Below are 27,728 nucleotides of genomic sequence, written 5' to 3'. Positions count from 1 at the left end.
ACATTCCCATTAGCCGTTGTAAATTTGCAACATCTCTTCCTTTTCTGAATCCATCTTGAACATCTGGCATTTCTCATTCCATAACAGTCCTTGCTGTATGGGAAATTAATTTGCTTGCATGGGAAATTAACGTGATAGTCTGATAGTTGCTGCACTCTTTGGCATCTCCCTTTTTTGGAATTGGAATGTAGACTGAGCATTTCCAGTTTGTGGGCCATGGTTTTGTTTTCCAGATTTGTTGACAGATTCTTGTTAAGATTTTGATGGACTCATTTTCTGTAGCTTGAAATAGCTCTGTTGGTATTCCATCTACTCCGGGTGCTTTGTTTCTCCCAACTGATTTCTAAGACTTTAAGTCTTTTCTAAGACTTTAAGTCTTTCCTAAGACTTTTTAAAGATTTCTTTTCTAAGATTTCTGGTTCTATGTCAAAAAATATATATTTCTCAGCAATGGTGAGCATAGAAGCTCCAGCCTAAAATTGTCTAATTTACACATGCTACGCCTCTTACCAGGCAATTTCTCTGCTCAAGTGATAAAGTTCTACATTTTATTGATAAAAGTTTGTGTCCTGTTTGTCCTTCTTACAACAGGGTTGGCAACTAGCAGGAGATTGCAGTGAGTGAGGACTTAACTTTTCAGCATTGTATCGATGCTATTATGTTACTTCCAACACAACCTGGAACTGAGGTCATCATTACAGGAGATGCTGACATCTTCTGGGTCATGCGTGAGGTGATGTCATTGAGTTGGTGTGACACCAATTCCACTCCACCCCCACATTTTCCCCTGCCACCCAACTGAACAGAGACAGACGGGCAGAAAGTGGGAGGTCTCCCTATCTTACAATACCTCTTTCTGCATGCACATCAAACAAATTAGGAGAAACATGTTAAACAACATAGATGCCCTTCCCAACCCACACTCACTAGACCTCATCCAGTAACTAACAAGTTTTTAATGAAAACTAGTTGGGGATTCATCAAACTGTTTAAAAGCTAGAGGGAAAATGGTATATTTCACTAAAGAAAGATGCGTTATAGGGATTTTAAAAAGTGATTTATTTTTAAATAATTGTGTCCTTTCCTGATAAAGCAGATTTTCAAATCACATTCTTCTCACTGCTGCAGCAAATGCATTTGACGTCTTTGGCTTTTTCTCACTGTATAACTGATCACTAGAATATTAGATACAAAAATGTAGATTTACCAGAAAAATAAGCATATAAACCACAGATCAATCCCTAGGAATATTAAACAACATTGCAAAAACTTTATCAAATTTTTTTTTTACATTAATGGGACAAAATCTTGTGCATGTTGCATACACACTGATAGCTCAAAGTAGTGCTTCAAGATCACAGAGGAAACTGTATAAAACCAGAATTTGATGCTCTACTGCAACATCACTAGAATTGCTTCACTACTTATATATCTGACAATGTATATAATACATTGTGGATAAAATTCTGTCTGAATCTACAGACTGACACTCATTAATATATCTATCTGCAAATAAAGTTTTATGAGTTGACAATATTTAATTTGCTATTAAAAACAAGTCACTTCTGCGATTTAATGTCATTGAAATCTCAATACCATGATAATTTATTCCCTTTATAAAACACAAAGTCTTCATGCACATCAAAAACTGATATATAAAAAAACCAACAGCAAAGTTTCACATCCATTTGTTTTCACTGAGTGCATCATACATCTGGAAGCAGCATTATTAAAAACAAACAACTCCTAAATGACATTTTCCTTTATTCTGTTTCAGTAGTGTGATGCATACAATAAATTCAACAATTCAAGAAGAGTCCTTGCATTAAAAGCTCCAGCCAAAACTTTCTAGTGGCAGGTTTAGGAGATTTTACAGCTGTTTCTGGTGCAGTGTTTTGGAGGGCTCTGGGGTGGACGGATGATTTTGGCTTTCTTCAGACTGTTCCTTTTGTTGTTGCTGCTGGCTGTGAGGGAGTAGGAACGACCATGCATCATCCTAGCATTAAGACCATTGGCCATAGAGAATGATTTAAGATGGCTTCTTAAGGCAACAGGAAGTGGAAGTTTGTCGACAAGATGCACAGGGGTGCATGAAACTATGGCGCGGCAACAAAGATCTTGCAAACTGAGGACTTAAACAAAAAACAAAAATAATGCATTAGATTAGACAAAACATACTTTTGAATAGCCTCATGGTGGCAGAGTACGCTGCCATGAACATACCGTATTTTTGAAAGTAACCCTTCTCTCAGTCACTTTCATTTTTTCAGAAATTTCTACCCATCACTAAGCCATCCCATAACTGTAGGTTGTCTTAAAAGAATAAAGACACTGTCTTGTGAATTTTAAGGAAATTCAACCAGGGAAAATATGGCAGCATCAATCTTAAAACTCTGGAATGCTGGATCTATGAACTCCTGCAATTATGTTTAATTTGCTCCTCTCAAGAAAAAATGAGATATCAGTAGAAAATATAAGAACTCTACATTTCTGAAGACCCTTTGCACAAAGAGTTCATTGAAGTATGCACAATTTTTCATAAACATTATACCAAGGTTCAGCAGCATGTACCCTTTTCAACTCCCATTCTCTGTCACCTCCTATTTTTCTGAATGGAATGCAGGCACTTGGTTAAAATTTATAGCGCTAGCAATTCTCATTCTTTCCATCTCAGAGAATGAGAGAGAGATGAATTATACCATTTGGACCCAGCACAATTTTATTTAGTATATTTTTATCTTGCCCTTCTTCCTAGGAGCTGGGGATACCATACATCTCCCATCTACCATTTTATCCTCTCAACATCTACTATTTTATCCTCTCTTACAATAGGCTAGGGTAAGAAAGAAAGAGGGTGACCAATCCAAGGTCATCATCTGACAAAGAGAGCTTTGACTCTTGAAAGCTTATTCACTGGAAATCATGTTAGTCTTTAAGGTATTATTGGAATCAAAGATCACAACTGAATTTTATGGCAATTGGAGATTTGAATCTGGGTATTCCTGGGTACTCTAATCATTACACCCCATTGGCTCTCACTACAAAATAAAATAAGGTCAAAGACCAGGGTCAGCCTTAGGAACCTCTTAAACAAGCTCACATCTTAAGCAGAATTTAAAACAAGGGTCTGATGCAGGTTTGCAAAACCTGGTTAATAAATCCTGGCTAAGTGCTCATACTGATGAAAGGTTAAACTATGACTAAACTGGACCAGGGAAGGGAGGGGGAGTTTTATCAGGGAGAAGGAGGGAGGGTGACAAAGCATGTATTCCAGAGGCTGGCACATTACTTCCAAATGGTGGTGGTATATGAATCCAACATTGTCAGTACCAGCAAGATCTTAGTCCCGGTAAATAACTCATTCAGGTTTTTAAAAAAGAATGAATTCCTAAATAAAACACATTTTTCAGCAGCTTAAATTAAAAGATTTTAATTCTGATAAATTCCAGGATAAGTGCATAGGAACAATTCAAAACATTTGTATTACTTACCTTTGTTTGGTCTCCACAGCCGGTCCATTCCATGTCTCATTAACACTATCCTTGCAAGTTCTGTAAAGGACTCTGTGATATTGAAGTTACAGAGTGGGCTTACTTCAAAGAAAGTCATGCCTAGCCTTTCAGCATATACTTGTGCCTGCTCAGTAGATACCTGCCGTTTGAAGGCTAGATGGAGACGGTTGCCAACTAGGATTTTAGGTACACCAGGAGCATGCTGAATAAAAAGGAGCAATTAATTAGGTTCCAAGTCTTTAGGCTAGTCCTTCAATAAAATAGCATTGAGAAGTATTCTCTCTTAGTTTCCCTTTATGTCTATAAGCATTTAACTGTTTTTTATCCAGGAAACTATGGATAATCAGTCCACCTCACCGATCCACACTAAGTCAAGGTTTGCATGCAACTTTGTTGTTCCAAAACAAACTAGGGGGATCTTGGGTTTTGTCCCTCCACTTGTACATACCTTGGAAATCAATTATTTCTGCTTTCACAGCAAATCACAGTTTGTTGTTAAACCCAAACCACAAACTGTTTTGTTCTCTTCCCTCCAGCCCAAGATTCCAAATGACAATTAAATAATATAAGTATTATAAAAGCTGGTCAGTGAAGCAGAACCTGAGCTGGAGATGGAATTTCCGTCAAGCTAGATGTAAGCCCCTTTTAAACTTCAAAGTGTTTCACAAGTCTGTCAAAACAGGCCAATGACTGCCTCCTAAGTAATAACCATGCGTGTACAATCACAACAGATCTTATCAGAAAACTGTACAGATGCAATGGGGGCAGAAAAAAAGCTCTTTCCTATAGCAAAATCCTTAGTCTTATATGCATTTTCAGTTAAATTTTGCAGGGTTTTCAACCACTAATCGTTTAGCCATTCCAGCCTCATTTCAGCGTCATCGGTTGTTGATGAATTGGGAGCGACAGATGCCTATCAGCAAGCACCTCGTCAGTCATAGTTAGTCTCACTATTCCAGAAACCATACGCACAACAACCACCACTGAGATTAATAGATAACACTCCTAGAGATTTCTGGAAGCCAATCAAATCCATCCTGCTTTTAAAGCCAAAAAACATTGCCAGGAAATGTAATTATGTGTATCTTGCCTCAAAGTTCAATCATTTTACACTATCTCACGTGCATAATTATAACATGAACCTTACCTCATCTATCTCTTTTATCCATCTATCGATACCATCAAATGACCATCGATTAGTTATGTCGTATACCAGTATCACACCCTGTGTGAATAAATAGATTAGCCTAGTGTACTATATAATCTTTTGTGGTTCTTAACTCAACCAGGAAGAAGAATATTTAAGACATTTCAGAATTCTATATTGCCCCAAATATGAAGCATAAATGTACAGACCAGAGGTTTTATTTCAGTAGATCACAGAGAACCTTGCCAGAACGCTTGTACTGCACTGTGGGAAAATAATTTAACTTGTGCAACAAACTGCATGCAACAAACTGCATGCAGAAAAATATGGAGGTTTTTATTTTTACCAACAGTAGTATTTGCTACTTTATTGTACTTCTTCCTCTACTTGCACATCATTTCAGGCTGCAACAATGACATTTTTCAGAGGGTGCAACATTATCCTTACCTGGGCTCCTCTTGAATAAGAACGAAATATGGTGCAGAATCTGCCTTGCCCAGATGTGTCCCTGAAGATCACAAAGCATTAGATGATACACAGTAAATTCTTCTCTGAAGAATAAAGTGTCAATAAAGCATATACATCAGGTGTATTAACCAATATATGTCAATGCCTTTCCCATTATGAGCTGATAACAGCAGTCAAAATTAGGATAGAATTCTTGTTCAGTTCTGCCCTGCCCTTTATATATTGTTTTATACTCTGTGTTGGCATGCTACTCCTTTTTCTGAGAAAGAAAAACAAAAAGAAAAGCACCTGAAATGAGGCAGTTTATGGTATATACTATTTTAATAAAGTTAACTTTAAAGTTTTTCTAAAATGAGACAGGTCATTTGCCTAGTTAGCCCAGTATTATCTATTCTGACAGGCAGAGCTCTCTTAAAACCTTAAGCAACGTACAGTCAGGAATATATATACTGGAAATAATCATATTATTAGCCACTATAATATTTTGAGTATAGGTTTATTTATTTAGAATAATCAGAAATTCTCTAGATACCTGCTTGAGGTGTTTACATATTTAAAATTATTCAGTGTGTTGAGAGCTTGAAATTGGGATCCTAACCAAAACAACAAGAACACATTGCTAATTTAATGGCAACATTGTCCTGTGTTATTTTGCTTATAAAATTTTAAGCTTCCATACTGTTACAAACATAGATTATCTGAAAAAGTATTTATATGCCCCTGAATATGAACCACATATAGAAAAAGATAGCATTCCAAAAACAGTGGATAAAAATCAATGTGTTTTGAATTTTTAAAAGCCCAGAATTTAAGTTGGATATTTATAAAACATGTCAATTACATGTTTCATTGAAAATGAACAGATTTAAAATTAAATGTAAATTTAATACAAATAGCTAAAGACTACGATTGTCTCTTAATCAATGGCTCCCCTTATCAAAGACAGAGTTATTTTTGAAGAAGAAAGAACCGTTATAGCTTTGAAACAAGAGGATGTGTTGTATTTATTACAGGGCTTACCACTGAACCCACAAGCTAGCAATAATCGTAGCGTAGGTGCAATAATCATCCAGGAGAGGTCACTGTGTATCTCAGCAGGATCATCAACTGAATGTACCTGGATAATCTTGTATTCTTGGTACGTTCCCATTTGAGTTATGCATGTCTTTGGCTACTTCTACATGGAGCATCCACACATCATTATCTCCTTTAGCCCCTCATGGTCATCATTTTCCCTACCGTGCCATTTGAAGGCTTTTTGAGGGGGTTAAAAAAAAAAAGTATGTGCTACACTGCTGTATGCTGTAACAATTACCTTTTTTTCTCAGAAAGTGCTTTGCAGCTTTGGACATGGCAGCCATAAAGAGCTGACTGCAGGAAAGTGTGAAGAAAACTCCCCTGTGGAAACTTAGATGCCAGTGTAAAACCTCTGTATTTGCACAATGAACAGGAGCAGCACAGAGAATCCTTGAGGTGTGGAAACAGTCTTTATCAATTAAGTGGCATGGACAGTTACTTTCTGTCTTAGAAAGAAAAGTCTTACCCACACCATTCCCCATTTTTATTCAGTTTGGGGCACCTACTTTTTAAGTAGCTAATCTCGCTTAGATGCATTGCCCGTGTACTGAGAAAGCCAAACACATTAATTTCACAACTATGCTTTTGCTTTGACTCTTGAAAGCTCATACACTGGAAATCTAGTTGGTCTTTAAGATGCTATTGGACCCAAATCTTGCTCTTCTACCACAGACCAACATGGTTACCTAACTGAATCTAATTTCACAACTACACCTTTAATCTCTAACCATATATAGTTCTGCAGTACAAAAGCTATATAGAAAAGAGTCTAGTAGCACCTTTAAGTCTAACCAACTTTACTGTAGCATAAGCTTTCGAGCTTATGCTACAGTAAAGTTGGTTAGTCTTAAAGGTGCTACTAGACTCTTTTCTATTTTTCCACTACAGACTAACTTGGCTAACTCCTCTGGATCTAAAAGCTATATAGACTACATAAAAGTTTTGAAACAGGATTAAAGTCTAGGCACAAATTGTAATAGCAGCCACCAATATGCATTTTTATTCAGGAAGGACATGAATTACAAAAAGAAAATGTTATTTAAGTTGTATCTTTCCATAGCAATTTAAATTAGTTATTCCATTTTGAAGTCAATCTGAGGAAACTTGGTTAGGAGGATTAGGGTGCCTGTTTTTTATTCTCACAAAACAGCATAGTAACTATACCTGTACCATAAACTGATTGACATTGTAGTACAGATTTGAGATAGTCCCACAGTTCTAATGACTTAACCCAGTGGCACAGCCACCACTAGGGGGTGTATATAGGAAAAAATTCAGTAAATTAAGTTCAGTAATACTAAACTAGGGGGGGAAATCAGTATTCCCTGAATATCAAATTCATTCTCCTATTCTTTTCAGTAATGCAAAGCAAATTCTATAAAATTTTGCCATTGTTCCCTATGGAAACTCAATTTGGGTATGCCTGGTGGTCAAGGGGGGTGGGGCATTTTTGACCAAATTACATCAAATTTGCAGGGGACCTACTCCTAATTGTCCTCTAATGACCCCCCCCCTCCTAAGTTTTATAAAGATTGGATCCTGGGGGGGCATTTGATGCCTCCCCCAAAGAAGGTTCTTCCAGCTACTTTCAATCTCCATCACTCCCTATTGAGAAAACTATGGAGGCTATTCAGGGGGCTAGGGTGGCACTTTGCAAGCAAAATCCACCAAATTGGCAGGGGACCTACTCCTGAAAATACACCCAAACACCACTAGGTAATTTAAGCTAAACTGAACCAAGCAGCCCAGCAACCACCCCCCTCCCAGAAGAACAACAACTCTGAACCAGCAACAATTGAACACCAAATCAAACTTATGGCAACAGAAAACACCAAGCAAAAAACAGTAAACAGTATAAAGGAACAGCACTCCAAGTACCAACAAGGGAAAATAGTGCCCTCCCCCAAGAACAACCAGCAAAACCAGGTAATTTAATAAGATTTACTGGAACTGTAAAACACCCACAATAGGTTCATCCACAACAGGATAAAATAAAAAAAGACACCCCTCCACTGAAGAACAAGCAGCAAAATGAACAGTAAATCCAACCAACTTCAAACCAAGCCCCCCCCCAAACCCAACCAAAGCACCCCGCACACAGAAAAAAGCGGTTTTTAAAATGCAAAGTAAAAAAAAATCCTTCCCCTGTCCCAGACACTAGGCCAACCCCCTCCCCCCCAAAAAGAGAAAAAACCTGACATTTGGTTTGAGAGTCTAATAACTCTCAAACCATGCCGCAGGAGAAGTCCTCCAGGAGCAGCAGGTCTCAGCAGGCAGTAGCAGGAATCCACTCACTCCAGGTCAGAATCCAGTTGCAGTCTAAAGCAGGCCAGAGTACGAGACCACAGAGACAGAGCCAACAGCCAGCAGCAACAAGCAGGCAGTGTCTCTTAATCTCCAGCTCAGAGCAAAATGGATGCTACTCTGAGGCAAGATTGCCTAATTTAACTCCTTGCAGCAGTTTAAAAAAGACACTCTCCTTCCAGAGAATCCCGTTGGCCAGAGGAGAAGAGCTCCTGCAAGGATTGGCCACTCACTCCCCCTTCCCTTCTGCCTCTGCCTCCCCCCCCCCCTCCAATCTGGTTAAAAAAGGAGGGAAGCAGTGTTTCTTTGCTGTTCCTTAGAAAAGGAACAGCCTAGCTGTGATTTCTGAAGTTTACCGAATTTTACCAAATAAATTCAGTGAACTTAAATTCAGTATTACCGAACCTGATTTAAAAAAACCCAAACAAATCTGATTCAGTAATCCCTTTTTGGTAATACCAAATTTTACTGAATTGCACACCCCTAGCCACCACTATAAGCCATTTTCAAAACATAAATGCATAATCCAGAGAGAGTACATATTACACATTACAAACACTTACCAAAGCTGCAGCTTTATTCGGCGGCCATCCAGAAGTATTGTTGTTGTCTTGTAATCTATACCTGCAGGGAGAAGGAGAGGCAGAATTTTAAAATAGTAAGGCACATCAGTTCTTCAATATGGGCCAATCAATATGAGGCCCTTATGACATTCTCTTGTCCTTAAACAACAGAAATGGCACCAGAAATGGCATTAAGTAGTTTATTTAATTCAACATTATGTATATGTATACGTATACGTTGTTGAATTATGAATTATATGTGAATTATATATATAAATTATATGACATAAAATCAGAACATGTACAGACTTCAGTTCGTATGCTCTTCACAGATACTTAAAGGCTTATGCTTTGAAGCGTTGGTTTCCTAATTTTTCCCCAAGCACTCTAGAATACTTTCTTTTAGTATACTTTTTTGGAGTTAGGAATGCTGGTACCCTCTTTCTAGTATCCCAATCCTCTTCACAAACCAGTGCTTTCCTTCAGTTGTTAACTGAATCTGAAGGTCTCCACAGTCAGTTTCCAACCACACCCAAGAAGGGATCTTTTCACTCTCCAGAGCTACCTCCCTGTTTGATTGGGTAGGGAAAATCTCCTTTCCTTAGAAGATCTATCCCCTTTCTTTGACCTGTTTGGGAGTCTGCACCTACTTCCCAAATCTCCTTTCCAACTTTCCCCAAGTCTCCTGTCGGTGATAAAACTTCTCTTCCTTAGAATTCCATCTCCCAACTCTTCACACTTGTCACTCAAAGCTCTCTGTGTCTGTGAGGGATTAACCCTTAAGAGTTCTGCAGCTGGGTTTACAGCATTTTCAGGCTTTTTAAAAGGTGCAGTTCATCACAGACCTCTTTAAGTTTCTGAGTGGCTGCTGTTCCAATATCCCGTGAAAACAAGTTCTTCACGATAAATTCATACCACAGCCAATACTATGCTGGATTTTAATTAATTAAGTTAAATGTTTTAGGTTTATATTGTGTTTTATGTTGTAAACCACTTCACTGCCAGCCCCCCTTGATCTTTTGCTAGCTGGCAAGATTGGGGAATTTTTTCCCTCCATTCCTTGATGTCATTCACATGGAGCCTTTTCTGGTGCCAGGGGCCAAGTCACATTGAACCTTGTAGAACACTGAGCTTAATAACTTGGTGATAGGGTAGCAAGGGTCAGCCACTGGACCAGCCAGGCAGGGTAGACAGGCATAGGGGGGACGACTTCACTGATTCATCACTGCCTACATTCTCCCCTACCGTGTGAAATTCCTCTCATTCCATCTTGGCTCAGTGCCCTTTGGCTGTCCTGACAACTGGGATGGAGCAAGGTATACCCAAGCCTCAGAAGAGTCCCAGAAGGTGGGGCTGCACCCGGTTCCTCTGGCAGCCCAGGCTAGTCATTCCCCTCCAGCAATAGGAATGACCTGAGCTGCCCCTTCCTCTTCGGCTTGTCCCCAGAAACCTCTTTAAATAGGGTGGGTCCCTGTCCTCCTGGGCCCAGCATCCAATTCCCTCTCAGGGTCAGCAGTCCCACATGCAGCAGAGAGAAGGCTGGGCTGCTCTCAACCTCTGGTAGAGGCCTGACAACCCGTCCAGGTCTCTCATGCTTCCCTAGGTGCCAGCTCTGCCCCCATGATCTGTGGGCTTGGCCAGGCTGGCTTATCTCCTTCTCTGCCCCTGCAGTCAGGTGGGAGCTAATGACTGCTCCTGGCATAAGTGAGGAGCTGTTCTCTGGGGTGTGGGTCAGTCTGTGGCATCCCCTGGTTTGTTCCAGCATGAATGCACTCTGCCATAGAATCCCTGCATGGGCCCTTCTTGCTGTACAGGGGCCATGGCTCGTACTCTGTTGGTGTCCACTCCCCAGTGAGTTGTACAGTGAAGGTATGGGATGGAGGGAGGATGGGGCATTTGGGCACAGCACAGACATCTTCCTCGCACATATGGTTCTTTTTAAAAAGACCACAAAGTAGTGCAAGCCTAGAGGCATACTATATATGTCCTTCCTTTTCAAAATCACTTTCTAAAACGTAGAATAATACTGGGATATTTTTATGAATCTATCCTGTGGCTCATTAATGTGGTCAAATCTTTACCAGCCATTTTTACATAATATATTGTATTTGTGTATGTAAATGTTTCTGGCATTTTATGCCACATCTGAGTATCTTTGTATAATGAATACCTTTTAAACACGTCTACATAAGAACAAGTATGGTCTTCTGGAAAAGGTGTCTAGATACTTGGGTAAATGATCTTTAAAAACAGATGAAAGGGTGCTTGGATCAACAGTTTAATGTAAATCAGCAAAGAAGCTAAATTTAATCAAGGCTCTTAATATGAATTTGTGCTGCCTATGTAAGGGCTTCATCTACTGCTCTACATTAAATGAACCTTGTGCACCAAATTATCAGGTTTTCTGATTTCACCTGCACTCCAAAAGCTGCTAAGCTTGTGTGGGAGGGAAATTAAGATGCCCATCTTTAATGCAGAAAATAGTTCCAAATTCATGGTTTTTCATTTGACATATGTTGAGAGCCAGTTTGGTGTAGTGGTTAAGAGTGGCGGGACTCTAATCTGGAGAACAACTCCACTTGAAGCCAGCTAGGTGACCTTGGGTCAGTCACAGTTCTTCCAAAGCTCTGTCAGCCCCACCCACCTCACAGAAGGATTGTTGTGGGGATAATAATAACATACTTTGTAAACTTCTCTGAGTGGGTGATAAGTTGTCCTGAAGGGTGGTATATAAATTGAATGTTGTTATTGTCTTTGGAAAAAAACTGCCACAATTTTTTCCTTATACTAAGCATGGCTCTCCTCTAGTTCAAATTTTGGCAATGCTTCTGTAGTATCTGGGTTTCATTTTAGTATTAATATAGGGTGACCAGATTTTGCAAGTGAAAACACAGGATACTTGTACTTTTTTGCATGTAATATATTTAATTTGGATTTTATTTTTGCTTGTTAATGAGGGGATTTTAAATATTTGTTACTGTGGCTTTAAATGTAGGCCTGAAGCAAGGAGGATGAGGGCTGGATAATGGATTCTGCTTTGATTGGACAATAGCTGTACCCTAGGTGACAGAGTTAACTTCAGTTTTTAGTCAATGTGCTGAGAGAAAGTGATTATTCCTGTCAAATCAGGCAATCTGTGTGAAGCCTGTGTCAGTGTGTTTCTGAAAGAAACTTAACCAGCCAGGAGATTCCCGCTAAGTCAGTCTCTGGGTGTCTCAGAGAAAGGATTCTGGCTAAATCAGGCAAACCTGTGTGCGTGCCAGGGTCAGTTTGAAGCTGCCAAGCTGAAGAACTATTCTGAAACCAATAGGCTTATCAAAACTTTGTAACCATCACCTTTACGTACTTACAAATGCTACTTTTGCTTAAGGAGAAAAATCCCTTTTTTACCTCACAAACACCCTTTCTTCTGTCACATTACCATCTCTAACAAGTCTTCCAATATTATTTAAATAGAGGAGGTCTGTTTAAATGGAGGCAGTGTGAATCTTTTGGGGGAGTCAGGAAGGCAGCAATATATAGGTCATACAAACAAAACAGAGAAGGTGTTTTCTAGGTGTAAGCATAGGTATAGAACACCTGTGAGACCCTCTTGGCAATGGTTTTCTACAGTCTTTCCCACAGCCTTTGTTTTTGTTCGTTTCTAAGATCTGACAAGATCTGGCTGTCCTGGGCTATCCAGGTCAGGGCTAGCATATACCCGTGTGTGTGTTACGTTTGTGTCAAGTCACCTCTGACCTATGATGACCCTATGAATGAAAGACCTCCAAAATGTCCTATCATTAACAGACTTGCTCACATCCTGCAAACTGGAGGACATGGCTTCTTTTATTGAGTCAAGCCATCTCATTTTAGGTCTTCCTCTTTTCCTACTGGGTTCCACTTTTACTAGCATTATTGACTTTTCCAGAAAATCTTGTCTTCTCATGATGTGACCAAAATATGATAGCCTCAGTTTTGTCATTTTAGCTTCTACGGAGAATTCAGGCTTGATTTGATCACATATGGGCAGGACAGAATCACATTCTGTGGACAGGGTTGCCCTGCAGCAGTTAGAGGAAGACACTGAAGACAAGACAGCTATCCCAACAGCAATCTAAATTAGCAGCGTATATTACTGTAAATGTCTTAAAATATACGTCATGGTGATATTATACAAATCCGAGGAAATATAAATTATACCAGAGATCCAGAATATTATACTACCTTTCCACACGTTCTTTTAAAATACATATTAAACAATATTATGTTATTTAGTTGTCCATATACTTCTTAATGCTGTGACTTCATGAAGCAGCTCCAAAAGATTTTAGACACTTTATAGTTACACTGGTTCAAAAACAAACTGGAAAAAAAAATCTTAATAATTTCAATAAAACTTAGGACCAAGTAAGCTTGCTTGGAATCACAGTTTATGTGATAGTTTTGACAATGCAAGGAGAAATGGGTTTTAAAAAACCTTGGCACTCTAATGATAATTTTTATTGGGAAGCAAAGATACCCTGGGGACATTTTTTACAGACAAACCATAGCACACTTCCAATACTATAATTGACATATTCATTTGAACAGACCCAACTTTTGGACAAAGCTACGTTTAAATATCATGCACTGATTTTGTAATCTAAATTCTGTTTTTGATTTTCCTCTAGGCTCATAAGCTATTAGTCATCACATTTTGAGCATGATTCATTGCACCTATTCCAATATTCTGCCACATCTGGCAATTATGCCTACCATGCGACAATTTGCATCTGCAAAATATTTCAACACCCAATGTAGCACAGCAGATGAGGCGCCAAGTAGGTAATTAATTCATGCCGTAACTAGCAAAATAATTTTTGTTAGAACTATCCTGCCTATGCCTATTTGCCATGCTGCCAGAAGCTTACCCATTTTTACAATGACAGAAAATCCATCTATTCTGAGGCTCCCAATGTAAATATAATGGAAATGTGTTTTCCAGATACTGTCCTTTGCAGATGTCTACAACCCTTTCCTTAAACCCTATACAGAACTATTTACAAGATTCATAATGGCAATAATAACCACAGAGAATAACACTTTGATTAGGATCACTTAATTTAGTTAACTGGGGAATTGTTGACTTGTTTACATAGATCACCATATGATAGTCATTCTAGACAGCTTCTGTACAAGATGCTATTGTCAGTGGCAGAATACTGACTTGCAGCCATACCTGGTGCGGAGCAAGGCCATCTTAAAGTGAAAAACAGTGCAATCCTAAGCAGAGTTATAGTCTTCAAAGTATACTGAAGCCAACAACCTTAGAAAGGTGTAACTATATTTAGAATTGCACTAAATGTCACTCACAGGAGCAGGTGTACGTTGTGAACTGACTAAGAGTGAAGAGGAAATTTTAATTTTATATTTTCCAGTTGGGTAATTAAGGCCAGGTATCATGGATGTTTTCCAGATGGGTTATATCCCCCTTAGTTCAATAATTTGGGGAAACAGGGTTTTTTCCTGCTTCCCTACAGCATCACAGTACATTGATGTACCTCTGAGGGTTTTTACAGCTTTTCTCCAATCTTTCCCAAACATGCTTTGCTCCAAAATTTTAGGAAAGATCACAGTAAAGTGGGGATTGCTGCTGCTATGTATAGAGATGGGGTGGGGGGTGATTGGATTTTCCTGCTCACATTTCAGCCACTTTCTTTGACCTTGTCCTTGTGGCAGCCATTTCCTCCCCCTGCTACTGGGGAGGGGCTTTTTATTTTTTTTAAATTGCACTAGAATACTGTTATATCACTATATTGCTGAAATGACAGGTGTAATAGATTCTCTGAATTCCCAAGCTTTCATTAAACAAAGTAAATCTCTAGCTCCTTCCCTTGTGAAGATAAAGGAAAAGGGAAGCAGATAGAGACAAACTTTTTTTTAAATGAAAGCTGGGAATTCAGAGAATTTGTTAAACTTATTGTTATAATGTATGTGGTGGTGGTGGTGGTGAGTGCCCTCAAGTCGTAGTTGACTTATGGAAACACCTGGTGGGGTTTTCATGGCAAGAGACTAACAGAGGTGGTTTGCCATTACCTGCCTCTGCAACCCTGGTCTTCATTGGAGATCTCCCATCCAATCACTAGCCAAGGCCAACCCTGCTTAGCTTCTGAGATCTGACAAGATCAAGCTCACCAGGGCTACCCAGGCCAGGGTGTCATAATGGTATATCAATATTTTTTTTAAAAAAAAAAATTGAAAACGGGCACTTTTGGAGGATTGGGGCAGAGGGAACTGGAGAAATCTGCCATGTGGACGCCCCATTGCTGCCACACTTAATCGGCAGCTATACCAGCAAAGGGAGAAGCACAAAACCCTGACTGTGTGTGGAAGATACCGTGGTCATTTGTTCAGAATGGAAATTCACAAGGGGAACAGTAAGATAATTTTATATGTAGTACTGTATACCTAGGGGTGCAAAATATAATTTGAATTTAAATAACTTTGCATACAGTTTGCTACAAAAATAGTCTAAAATCAGTTTTTACTGTGCATGTATGAATCTCAAGTTTTGTCTGACTTCCTTCCAAGTGTTTAACTATATCACATGTGCACACTGGAATTTCCTATATGCAAAGTACTCAGTTGAAGAGTTGAATATATGTCATAAGGGAGGCAATGTACTGCCATATCTCTGTAAGGAAACAGTGCCTACATTGGAAGGGAAGTCAGAATCTATGAAACAGTTCTTACATGTGCTACCTATTCAATCAACAGGCTATACTTCAGCTTAAAGAAGAAAATATTTTAAATAAAGCATGGCTGTTTTTTTAAGGAAACCCATCTTGGAAACTACTGTATATATCAATTACAATTCATTTTGGAAATGATGTACTTACCAGAAGATTTTACTGTTTTATATTTATATTCCATTTCAATACCAGTCTGCTCAGGACACAAAAACTGCTTTGAATGGCTCTGAAATGTTTTAATGTGTATATGGTCAAAGATAAGCATGTTCCTGAATCTATGTGCTGCTTACATTGTATTTCCATTCACAAAGATTCTCACTTCTACATGGATATACAAACATTGCATAATGCGAGAACGAATATCCAATTATTTTTTTTTGGTTCTGTACAGATGTCTAGAAGCAGAAGATGTGATAATTTTCTGTTTTGGATAGGACAGAATCAGTTCCACATCTATTCTCAAGTTATAAAATATATGCTTCTTTATACACAAACCCTATGAGCATGAAGCATTCAGAATCAAACATGAGAAGAGATTTTCAGTTCAAGACCAGTGAACAATTCTCACCCATTTGGGCTTTTGAACATCAGCTCTGTGTTAACAAAAACAACTATGTACCAAGAGAGAACTAAGTTGCTTTTGAAAGGATTGTACTGTTACAACATCCACAGAATCATGCTAGAACAGTTGCATAAGGCAGACATGCTGTGGATAAAAATGCAGAACCAGCCAAAAGAAATAAAGTAAATCCTAAAGCAAACACATCACAATCAGACCCCATTTTATCTATGAAATGCAGTGCAGCAGTTAGCAACCCAAAGACCTCAATTTTTATTACAATTTTTTCACAGATCTCCAAATCCTTCCCTGCACCCACACAGAAGCCACCATCCTCTCATGTCCTCAAAACAATATAGTGGGTTGGATCCATCAGTCCATCTTTCCAACATTCCCCTCTCCCCAGCAGTTCTGTCTCTTCTGTCAGTGGAGTTTCACTGATGAAAGCAGAATAAGAGAATCATTTTGCCCTCTTCCCATTGCCAACTAGGGGTGTGCAAGGCCTGCCTGTTTAGTTAAACCTGATTCGGTTTTAACTGAATCAGGAAACCGTTTTGGTATTCAGGGAATACCGAAACAGCAAGCCGATTCGGTATTCGTGTTTCGGCTTGATTCGGCCATTGTTTTCAATGAGAAAACCTTCTCCTGGCTTTCCTGGAGTCTGGGGGGGGGCATTTTCTGTCCAAATCACACCAAACTTGGTGGAGACCTTCTCCTAACTCTCCTCTAACTACCCCCCAAGTTTCAGAAAGATTGGATGTTGGGGGGCCAAGTTATGCCCCCCAAATAAGGTGCCCCCATCCTCCTACACTCTCCATGGTTCTCTATGGGGAAAAACAAGTCATCTTTCTAGGTGGCTTGGGGTGGCATTTTGCAAGCAAAATGCAACCAACTTTCAGGGGACTTGCTCCCACCTGTCCTCCCACCCTCCACCAAGTTTCAGGCAGATTCCACTTTGAGGGGCCATTTTACGGCCTCCCAAAGAAGGTGCCCCTATCCACCTCCACTCCACTATTCCCTATGGGGGAAATAAGGGAGGCTTGTCTGGCTAGGGGTGGCATTTTGCATGCAAAATGCCCCCAAACTTCAGAGAACCTCCTCCTACCTGTCCTCCCTCCCTCCACCAAGGCTCAAGCAGATCTCACTTTGGGGGGCCATTTTATGGCCCCCCAAAGTGGAATCTGCCTGAAACTTGGTGGAGGGTGGGAGGACAGGTGGGAGCAAGTCCCCTGAAAGTTGGTTGCATTTTGCTTGCAAAATGCCACCCCAAGCCACCTAGAAAGATGACTTGTTTTTCCCCATAGAGAACCATGGAGAGTGTAGGAGGATGGGGGCACCTTATTTGGGGGGGGGCATAACTTGGCCCCCCAATGTCCAATCTTTCTGAAACTTGGGGGGTAGTTAGAGGAGAGTTAGGAGAAGGTCTCCACCAAGTTTGGTGTGATTTGGACAGAAAATGCCCCCCCCAGACTCCAGGAAAGCCAGGAGAAGGTTTTCTCATTGAAAACAATGGCCGAATCGTTTCAGCAATCTCTGTTTCAGTATTACCGAAATTTTTCGGTATTCAGAAAAAGTTTCGGTAATACTGAAAAAAACCCGAAACGGCCCTGATTCAGTATTTTTAACCTAATCAGAATACCGAATTGCACACCCCTATTTCCAACCTCCATGGCTATTAGTCCATGAATATCCTGTCACCCTCATAATAAATTTTTCTACAGTTGAAAAGGACATATCTGTGCAGAAGGGAACAGGGGAAAGATCTGGTGTTGTTGTGTCTACTGGATCCAGCCCAGAGAAGTCTTTATCAACTACACAATAAAAGTTTAATTTTTTAAAATATCTAAATATGACAAACAGGATCCAGTCTCAGAAGATTGATGATTCTAGGTTCACAACTCAAAAGGCCATTTTCAATCTCACCGCTTAATATGAAGGGACTTTTCTCCAGAGACACTGAGAAACTTCCTTATTAGTTAACAACTTCTAGTTAAAGACCACATGAACAGGGGTGATAAGGGACCTGGAAAACCTTTCAGAGCTGATCATGGAACCAGGAAAAGCCTCACAGATTTCCAATTATCAAGAAACATATTTTCTGACTAGTGCTCTGAGGTGATCTGGAAACTAGCTGACTGCAAGCAGCAGCTGCTCTATGACATCCTGCCCTTCAAAAGAAGGCGGAGCTGATTCCATCCCCATTTCCTAAGGCGGAGAGCCCCTGCCGCTAGAAAATGTTATCCAGATGAGACAGGATGGACTCACCTTCTGCCGTTACAAAGGACTTGCAGACCTCCTGGAGTTTCCTTGCGAACCCTCAGGGTCCCTAGAGCCCAGTTTCAGAAATATTAATGCACTTTAACAGTCTCTTGTTATCATAGATAAGTGTATTCAATACCTTAAAAAACATCTAATTACTAGTTTTAACCCTAGGGTTGCCAACTCTGTTTGGGAAACTCCAGGAGATTCAGGGCGAGGCAGCCTGGAGAGGACGGACCTGGGTGGAGGAGAAGTAACAGCCAAATGTAATACCAGACTCCATCTTTCAAAGCTGCCATTTCCTCCAAGAGAACTGATATATGTAGACTAGAGACCAACTGTAATTCTAGGAGATTTGCATCACGTGGAAGCTGGCAACCTTACTTGACACAATTGCTCAGATTATTTAGCCAATATGCAATGGGAGTCATATTTTTACTTCTTGATGTAGTGAAACTAAGGTCATTATGAAGATATCTTAGGGATGCCTTCTCCAAGTTGGGAAATTCCTGGGGATTTGGGGAGGGATGTGATACCACAGAGCATGGGTCCCCATGGTGGTACCCATGGGCACCACTGCACCTGCCAACATCTTTCCTGGTGCCCACAGTTTTTAAAAAGTGGGTGGGGCCAGGTGGGGCTTTTGCCAAACATGGCTTCTGATTAGAGATTTGGTTGGCTGTGCAAATTTTTAAAAACATTGCTTTGGCAGGAGCTACTTCCACTGCACAAGCATCTTCACTGTGTGACTGAAGGTAAGCTGTAGCAGCCATTTTGTGGCTACATCTACCACATAAAGTCAGAATTTTAAATGTGCCTGCAGGCTCAAAAAGTTTGCAGATCCCAGCCATAGAGCCTGCTGTCTGAACTTGCCATTTTCTCCAGAGGAACTGATCTCTATTATATAGAGATCAGCTGTCATTCTCTGAGATCTCCAGGTCCCATCTGAAGGTTTGCAACCCTAAGTCTCTTCACATGCACACAAGGGTTGAGTCCCTCACAGCGGTTATCATAGGGTAAGGCAGGGGTCTCCAAACTTTTTGAGCCTGTGGGCACTTTGGGAATTCTGACACAAGAGGGTAGGTGCAGCCACAAAATGGCTGCCACAATAGGCAGAGCAACATACAGAGGAAGCCAGGGCTACCAAGCCCCTCAGTGGGGGGTTCCCCATCCTCCCCAATGGCTGTTGGCCCAAGAACATATTATTTGAGGGGAAAACTTGAAGTGACACTGGTGAATTGCTGCAAAAACTACAGTTCTATCACAGTGTTTCCAGCAATTCCAAGAGAGGATTGACCACTTCCAGCTTTTCCCCAGAAGTGATGTCAGGCTGGCGGTGCTCCCATGTCCCCATCTCCCACTGGTTGCCAGGCCTTGTCTGGCAAATCTAGATGAAGCCCAAGAACAGGGGAAAAGAGTAATAAAAAAACACACTGGAAAAGAAGAGTGTGAGAATAAAATCAACACTGTGGTGGGCTGGCACCTGCTATTAAAACATTATTTTAATCATCACAGGTTATCACATAAAATGGAGGAGAGAATAATGTGAGTTCCTGTTGGGGAGAAATGCAGGGTATAAATGAAGGAAATAAATATCTTAACCTAAACTATTCAAAATATGGCTATGAGAATAAAATGAGACAATCCCCGGGTACACTGATCATCTTTAAAGAATGGTTGTATGGAAGTGTGGTAAAAGGTTCTTTGGGATATATATATAACATTTCAATCAAATGGAAAAGTGATGGCAGAGACTTTGCATGTGTGTTTGTATTAATAGTTAAGTGTAAGAATGGAAGTTTAACACACACCCAGTCTACACAGCTGAAAACACTCTGCTATGAAAAGGAGGAGTAAGCTTTTTTGTGAGAACTGAATTTCTTCTTAACTCTCTTAAGAGTTAAACCTGAAAAACCTGTCAATGTGGCTTTAACATTTCATGACAATGCACTGTGTTTACTCATTCCAATAATGGTCAGAAATTACCAAATACCATACAAAGATTCAACAGCAAGTCACCCATACAAAAGTAACCACGACGTTGAGATTAGATGACAATTTGAGAATTTTGTGTTGTAACATGGTGAATGTGTAGACCCAAATCATATGGCATTTCTCTTATGTTTCTAACCCACAAACTAAATACATTTGATGTATACCTCAACCATACTTTGCCTAACACTTCTTTAAGTTCTTTCCCTGTGTCACCAGTGCAATAGATTGGATCCCACAATCCACAAGGAGAGTTTCACTCATGAAATGGCATTCCTGCCTTCCTTTCTGGCCCTCCACACTACCTAAACTGTTCTTCTCTAAATCCCATGGGATTACCAATAACAGCACTGAGTATGATGTGGGAGTCCATAGCGAGAATCAGCAAAAGTCACACACCTCACAGCAAAAGAGCCTTTGTGCCAGTGGATATAGATGGTAGGCCCCAACCCCATATTCTCTGTGCAGGTAGTAGATGGGAAGACAAATGATTTCAGTAATGGGGTGGGGGAGTTCTTCCATGCTATAGCTGTATAGCAACAAAGTGCAAAAAACTAACACAAAGGCATATGCATGCAATGTTCATTGTCATGAACAAGATCCAGGAACTCATGACACTCACATAACCACATAAGACCAACATTTCAGGCTTTGAGGGAAGATAGGAAATTTCAGTAGTGTGGAAAGGGGGGATTTACAGTAAGAATGTTTATTGGTTATCAGGATTAAATTGCAAAAAAGCACTGTATTTTAAGACCATTTATTGTGGTTACTCCTTTATAATTGAAAACACAAGACAAACTGAGGAGTATCTGAAGAAGAATTTAATCTGAAACATGGGCAGAGGGCTGCTCTATGTTGTCCCAAGGTGGCACCACTGGCACCTCCTACAACCACATTCTACCAGTCATGCTTTCCTGATTCAAGACATTACATAAGGGCAACCTATGGAAACCCCTCAAAAAAAAACATGTGCTTAAAAAAATACACAGATGGTAAAAAAAAATACAAGGAGAAGCAAATGTCCATTAATTTTTACCATTAAATTGTATAGAAAGACCTTGAGAGAAAAATAAACCCCCTGATTATTTATTACCAGGGTTTTCTAAACTTAGTAACTGGAGGTTTTAGGACCAAATAAATCACCCTGAAGAGCACCATCTGTTTTCCCCACCATCACTGGCAACTAAAAACAAGACATGTGGATGCATGATGACATCCTTTCATCAAAATGGCCCTTTTGTAAAACTACTTGCTGAGCAGAGCTAAAAATAATACCTGGGAACAATGTATGCAGGTCTGAAACATTAAAATTTAGTAGCCGCTAATATAGACATGTATATAATCTCTACGGGTACAGTAACATTTCAAGGGCTTCTGCGTTAGCACAAAGAAGTTACTGATGTGACTTGATAGTCAGGATATCTCTATGCTAATAATGAGGAATGGGAATGACAGTATTTTTATAAAACCACCTTTTCTATGTATTGTCGAAGGCTTTCACGGCCAGAGAACGATGGTTGTTGTGGGTTTTCCAGGCTGTATTGCCATGGTCTTGGCATTGCAGCTGTGGCGAAACGTCAGGAACTACAATGCCAAGACCACGGCAATACAGCCCGGAAAACCCACAACAACCACCTTTTCTATCTTGATTATATATCTTGATTATATGATAGATTCATAGACTTAACTGCAAATCATTAGCTCAATTAAGACATCCTAGCTATTCTTCAAACCACTGTTTGAAGAATTAGGAACATGTCGGGGCTCATATGCTCTTATTCCCACTCCTTCCTCCCCTCTTCCCACTTTATTCCCTTTCCCACATTTCTTCCTTGGACTTTACTACAGCTTTCCTGTGACAGCCAAACTAATCAAACCATAGATAGAATAGCGAGAGAGTCTGAAGCACATGGGTAGCCCATCAGAACTTAGCTATTGGAATAATATTTTTTTCTTGACACTAGGGTTGCCAACCTCCATTTGGTCTAAGGAGGAAAAATACGGGCAACCCTGGAACGTCAATAACAGGGAACAAACAACAACTCCAGGGAACCAATTCACAATAGTTGTGTAATCTGTATATCATATGAAAGTGCAAAAGTGCAATAGTGCAATTATACAGTTAATAAATACACAATACAAAAATACAGTCATATTCAGTAAACCTATCATTTGAAAAATCTTTGTCGTCCGTACAGTGCGTTACATTCAGTTAAAGTGCCAAGTGTCTTATTTGGATAGAAAGCCAGAGGTGGAGATTCATAGAGAGGTGTTATGTCATTCACAGTCCAATAATTTAAATTATTCAAAAAACACCGACGGGAATGTGCAGGCAAGTACCATTAACCCGTTTCGTGAGTGAAACTCACTTCATCCTGGGCATGTGCTACAAGGGGCAAGTGAATTTCTGGAATTGCTGTCTTTCATAAGCATCTCCACCCTGACTTTACCCTCACCCAACACCCTCAAGGCAGCTGCCATACAACAGGGAATAGGTACATTACAGAAAATAATTACTACCTTTCCTTGGATAAATAGCTATAATTACGTCAATACTTAATGGCCTAGACAGCACTTTCCCTCCAAGTACAAAGGCAAATGAAAAGTTTCCTTTTGAAAGAAGACTGGAACTAAGTAAAACTAAAAGTATGCTTGCACTAAAATTTTACTCTAGGTATATATTCCCAGAATTACAGGTAGAGTTTGTACAAATACCAAAGGAAGTCTTCAATTAGTGCTGCTTCTAGAGTTTGTTGGAGAAAAAAAAATCAGAGAGGCTTCCTATTTCCAGTACTGTTCAACATGATGTTTCAGCAAACATTCCTAGGAATACTGGAGCCACACCCAACAAATGGCAACAGCACCCTGGTGATTGAAGTGTCGCTCTTTTCAAACAGAAGCTGATTTACAGTGCAAACTTAAGAACGTTTTCTGGAAGTAAGCCCCATTTAATAAACCTCAGTAGGGTTGTGAGTAGAACTGATTAGGATTTCTGCCTCAGTGCAGCTTTTCTCTGGGGCTTATCAGGTGGAAAACACTCAGTTTCAAGTGGCATGCTGCATCTACTTATATGTAACTCTGGACACTGCATATCTGCAAAGAGCAGCATAATAAGAGTATGCATGAAAAAGAAGGGATAGCTTTTCCCTTGGTCCCCTAGAACAGCCAAAGGTGCTTAAAAAGTTCAAGATGCTGCAGTTCTAAACGCACCAGGAAGTTTAAGTAGGAGTTAATTCATGCTTAGATTTGGGTAGCAAGGGAGGAGTCCTGTTCTTATTGAAATCAAAGGGCCAGGCTCCCATTTAGATGTGATGATGGCATAGCCATACCCTATAATAAATTACTTCAAACATTTAGAGGAAATCAATTTTTATTTTAGTCTTAAGAATGTTAAAGACTTGCAAATGTTTAGGCTTTCAGATACATCAGACATGGTTTCAGCTTCTCATTCATTAACAGGTTAAATAAAGGAACAAACTAAAAATAAATGTTCCAGTGTTAATGCCAAAAATACTCATCCTATCCATATCAGTTCTTCAGAAACACTTAGTAGAGCTATTACAGGCCTCTGCCATACTTATTCTTGCCTATTCTTTATCTATACAACAATCAGGCAATTGCCTTTTCACCTTTGCTACTTGGGGGGGGGGGGGACTGTTACAAGTATCTCACCAATCAAAACATTTTGGTCATTGATAGGCTAAAAAGAAGCACTGCTAACAAGAGGTATAGACGGTGACTTCTTTATTTTGTATTTAGTAAGCTCGGTATAGTTCTGCCATTATGTCTCATCCTCAGTCATATTTGCAGCTTCAAAAAGAAAGAGCTACACAATGAGTTTATATATGGTCATATAGTTCACACTTTAAAAATAGCACAGCAACAGAGCCTCCTGCAAGAATTTAAAAAGTATTTATATTTTTCTCTGAAGGAAAACCTATACCACAAGTCAGCTTTTCCCATGGCCACGTTGAACAAGATGCCAGAATCACATATTTACACTGTAAGCCTATTTAACAAGAGAAATACTTGGTAACTTCCCAAAGCAGTTTGGTTATGCTGAATCCCTGGCATGGGACTCAAAACTAAAATAATGATTTTGTTCCTTTTCTTGAAGGATGTAAGTGCAGCAAAATCTCACATGTAAATATCACTGATAGAAACTCAGAAAAAGAAAACAGAGACAGCTACATTTTAGCATTATTAGATTTACACTCGTCAGCCATCAAAGATTAAAGCCTTTGCTGCACTATGCTATGTTCCCAATCTCCTGTTCAATTAAAATGAAAAATATAACTTTAAGGGACCCTTTACCCTTTCAGGATGATAAGTTTCAGGTGGGTAGCCATGTTGGTTTATAGTAGATATCTGACAAAGGGAGCTCTGACTCTGGAAAGCTCATACCCTGGACACCTAGTTGGTCTGTAAGGTGCTACTGGACTCGAATCTTGCCTTTATGCTTGTCTTCCTTGAGCTGTGGTCTCTTTTACCTGTAGTTCTGCTAACTCTGCTACAGACCAATCTCTCACTGAATTCTAAATGAATCTCATTCCAGGTATGCACTGTATCCCCCCAAGTACAGGTTTCCTAAGCTGATAAATGGCTCAATAAATACAAATTGTAATTAAACTGATAACAGTATGTAACTAGTAAACACTTTTTTATTATTATCTAATCAATATAAGGTGTGTAGTGGAACATCACTAAAGGAGAAATTGATGTTGGAAAAGAAGGAAGCATGTGTGAAGCAGGAAAATGAGATGTCAAAAGACTGAGATTCCTAGGAGATAACAAATGATGTGTTAATAAATGGAATAAAATCCCTGGAAGATCACAAATAAACAGCAAGAAGGACAAATAAACTAAAAAGAAGAAACATCAAAAAGAATGGTCCAATCAATACAAAGATGAAAGATTATGGCCAGGTGGCTAAAAGCAAACATGTTTATTTATGTCATTTATAGTTCTCTTTTCTCACTGAGACTCAAGGAGGATTACATAGTGTCAGATTAGTATAGTCAATATCAAGGACATTTCATTAAACAATGCCATTGGGTACATAAATGCAAATTGACATATTATCAAGTTATGATGGAAGGAGGAATGTACCTGGTTTACCTGACACATTTGGTGCACCAATTACCTCCTATGTCTCCCACTCCAGCTGGATACCTAGGGTCTGTTTCTCTTGGACTTTATCTCTCTGCCTCATATGAAATAATCTTGTACATCATAAGATTTTTTTCAAATTTACTTCTTCAAATTACAAAACTTTCTTCAGACCAACTTTCTTTAGAGACTACATGGCAAGAGACTACCTTTCTCCAGGAACTCATGCAGAAGTCTGGCCAATCCCAGCATGAGTAGGTGAGCATTACGGTTTGTATTTTCATGTACAGATGTGTATCCTGCTCTTCTCATATGACATTTATTATTCCATAATAAAAAAATGTAACATACAAAGCAAAGCAAACTAAAATGTGGTCCTCTTACTTATTTCTTACCTCAAAGATACCTACATTTCTGACAAATGAATCTAACACAGAAGTGCACTTCTGAATGAACAAAATCAGATTCTTGGCACCAATGTAAAAATATCAGCAATCAGACAGATTGTGTTCCCCTCAAGTTATTCTCCCAGTGCTTTATCAGAGTTCAAGACAGCTGGGAACGCAAATTCCCCATTGTGGAAGCCCTGCCTTTTAACCACAAGTGCACGGGAGGTGGTTGTGGTAGATGAGTGATCAAGGAAGGGTTTCCCACACATGCACAGAAGCAAACAACATACAGGTGCAAGAAAAATTCAGGTTCTAGAGTTCAGACACGGATGAGCCCTGCACCGTGTCACGAGTCGTGACTTACCCATGTTGTACCCATAGGGCGACTCCGTGGCTCCATTCTCTAGGCTGGCTAGAATCTCCCCTTTGCCCACGTCGCTGTCTCCGACCAGCAGGAATTTCAGCAAGAAGTCGTAAGCTTTCACAGGGCTGCCCACGTGGTTCATCCTCTCGCACCCTTCCCCGCCTCGCGTCTCGGAGGGGAATCAGCTCCCAGCGCCCGCCACGGACGCAGGAGGACCAGATGGGGCGCCACGGGCAGGGGGCGAAGCCGAGCAGCCAGGAAACACGCGCAGAGGCATGTTCAACCTCGCCCCCTCCCGCGGAGCGTGTCACGAGGGGGAGTCGAGCTCACGGCGCTCAGGCTCGGCGGCAGGAGCGCGGGCGAGAAGAAGCCGCGTCGCCTCAGGCTGCGAGCAGCAGGCGAGGGGCGGCGGGGGACCCGGCGAAGCTCCCCCGCGGCCGTGGAGGCGTTTTCAGCGGCGCCATCCGCGGCAGCGGCGTCTCAAGGCCGGCATGGGAGCCCCGTCTGCACCGTCAGCTGGCAAGAAGCGCAGGTGGCCTTCAGGGCGGTCCAGCACTGCCCTCGGGACCCGCCAGGCGAAGCCAAAGGGCAGCGAGGCGCCTGTCACGACGAGGGGCGGCTGTGCCGAGGGGCCCCGCTGCGGCCACCGGCGGCCGGGCAGGCGGGCGAGGGGCGAAGCGAGACGATTCTCGCTCAGCGCTAACGGGCCCTCCCGGTTGGAATCGCCGCGCTGCGAGACTCCCCTGAGAACGCCACTGCCGAGCACTTCTCAAGCGCAACAGCCCAGTGACAGCCTCTCCAACCAACACCCACTCCTCTTCCCATTGGGGCGAGGCTTCTTCAGCTCCGCCCACTCCGCTCTCTGACATTGGGCAGGCAGGCCCCCGCCCCCGCTTACTCTCCTTTGTATTGGCCCAGCCGCTCTCTCAGACTCCGCCCCTATCATTGTGATTGGATGGCACGGACCCACCCATCGAGGCCCCCCACAGCTTCGTTGCTGGGGCACTTCTGCTTTGTTATTGGTTGGCGCTCTTGTCCGTCACGATGGTGCAGGGCTGCAGGGGTGGGCTGGCAGTGTTTACACATCGGAAGGCGAGGCATGTGCTGGGCAGGTTTGCCGCCAGCGAGGTTTGTCCCTGTGCTGGGGTACAACTGGCGCGCGGCAATCCAACCGGGCTCTTCTAGGGTTCGGCAAAAAGAACTCAGGGAAAACAAAACAGAGAAATCGTCTCCTCTGCGGTAGGGCGAAGATTATTGCGTGAGGCAATG

General features: G+C 40.8%; 1 protein-coding gene across 1 annotated transcript; it reads right to left on the bottom strand.

Annotated features, from left to right (window-relative positions):
- Positions 1-1,046: 1,046 nt before the first annotated feature.
- On the bottom strand, positions 1,047-27,238 carry LOC129329056 (ras-related protein Rab-40B). Its single transcript, XM_054978455.1, has 6 exons — positions 26,460-27,238; positions 9,072-9,132; positions 5,107-5,167; positions 4,660-4,737; positions 3,492-3,714; positions 1,047-2,132 (listed from the first exon to the last, which is right to left on the bottom strand). The coding sequence occupies exons 1-6, from the start codon at positions 26,599-26,601 to the stop codon at positions 1,861-1,863; spliced, it is 837 nt and encodes a 278-aa protein (XP_054834430.1). The 5' UTR covers positions 26,602-27,238; the 3' UTR covers positions 1,047-1,860.
- Positions 27,239-27,728: the final 490 nt, after the last annotated feature.

Source organism: Eublepharis macularius, chromosome 4 (assembly GCF_028583425.1).
Source record: "Eublepharis macularius isolate TG4126 chromosome 4, MPM_Emac_v1.0, whole genome shotgun sequence".
NCBI lineage: Eukaryota > Metazoa > Chordata > Lepidosauria > Squamata > Eublepharidae > Eublepharis > Eublepharis macularius.
The sequence above is the reverse complement of the archived record's forward strand: the minus strand, read 5'-3'. Positions and strand labels throughout refer to the sequence as shown.

Coding starts and splice junctions, on each gene's coding strand:
- LOC129329056 (XM_054978455.1), bottom strand. CDS start 26,601: ATGAACCACGTGGGCAGCCCTGTGAAAGCTTACGACTTCTTGCTGAAA. Junction 9,133..26,459: donor GCCCTATGGGTACAACATGG/GTAAGTCACGAC, acceptor TTCTCCCTGCAG/GTATAGATTACAAGACAACA. Junction 3,715..4,659: donor GGATAAAAGAGATAGATGAG/GTAAGGTTCATG, acceptor CTTTTTATTCAG/CATGCTCCTGGTGTACCTAA.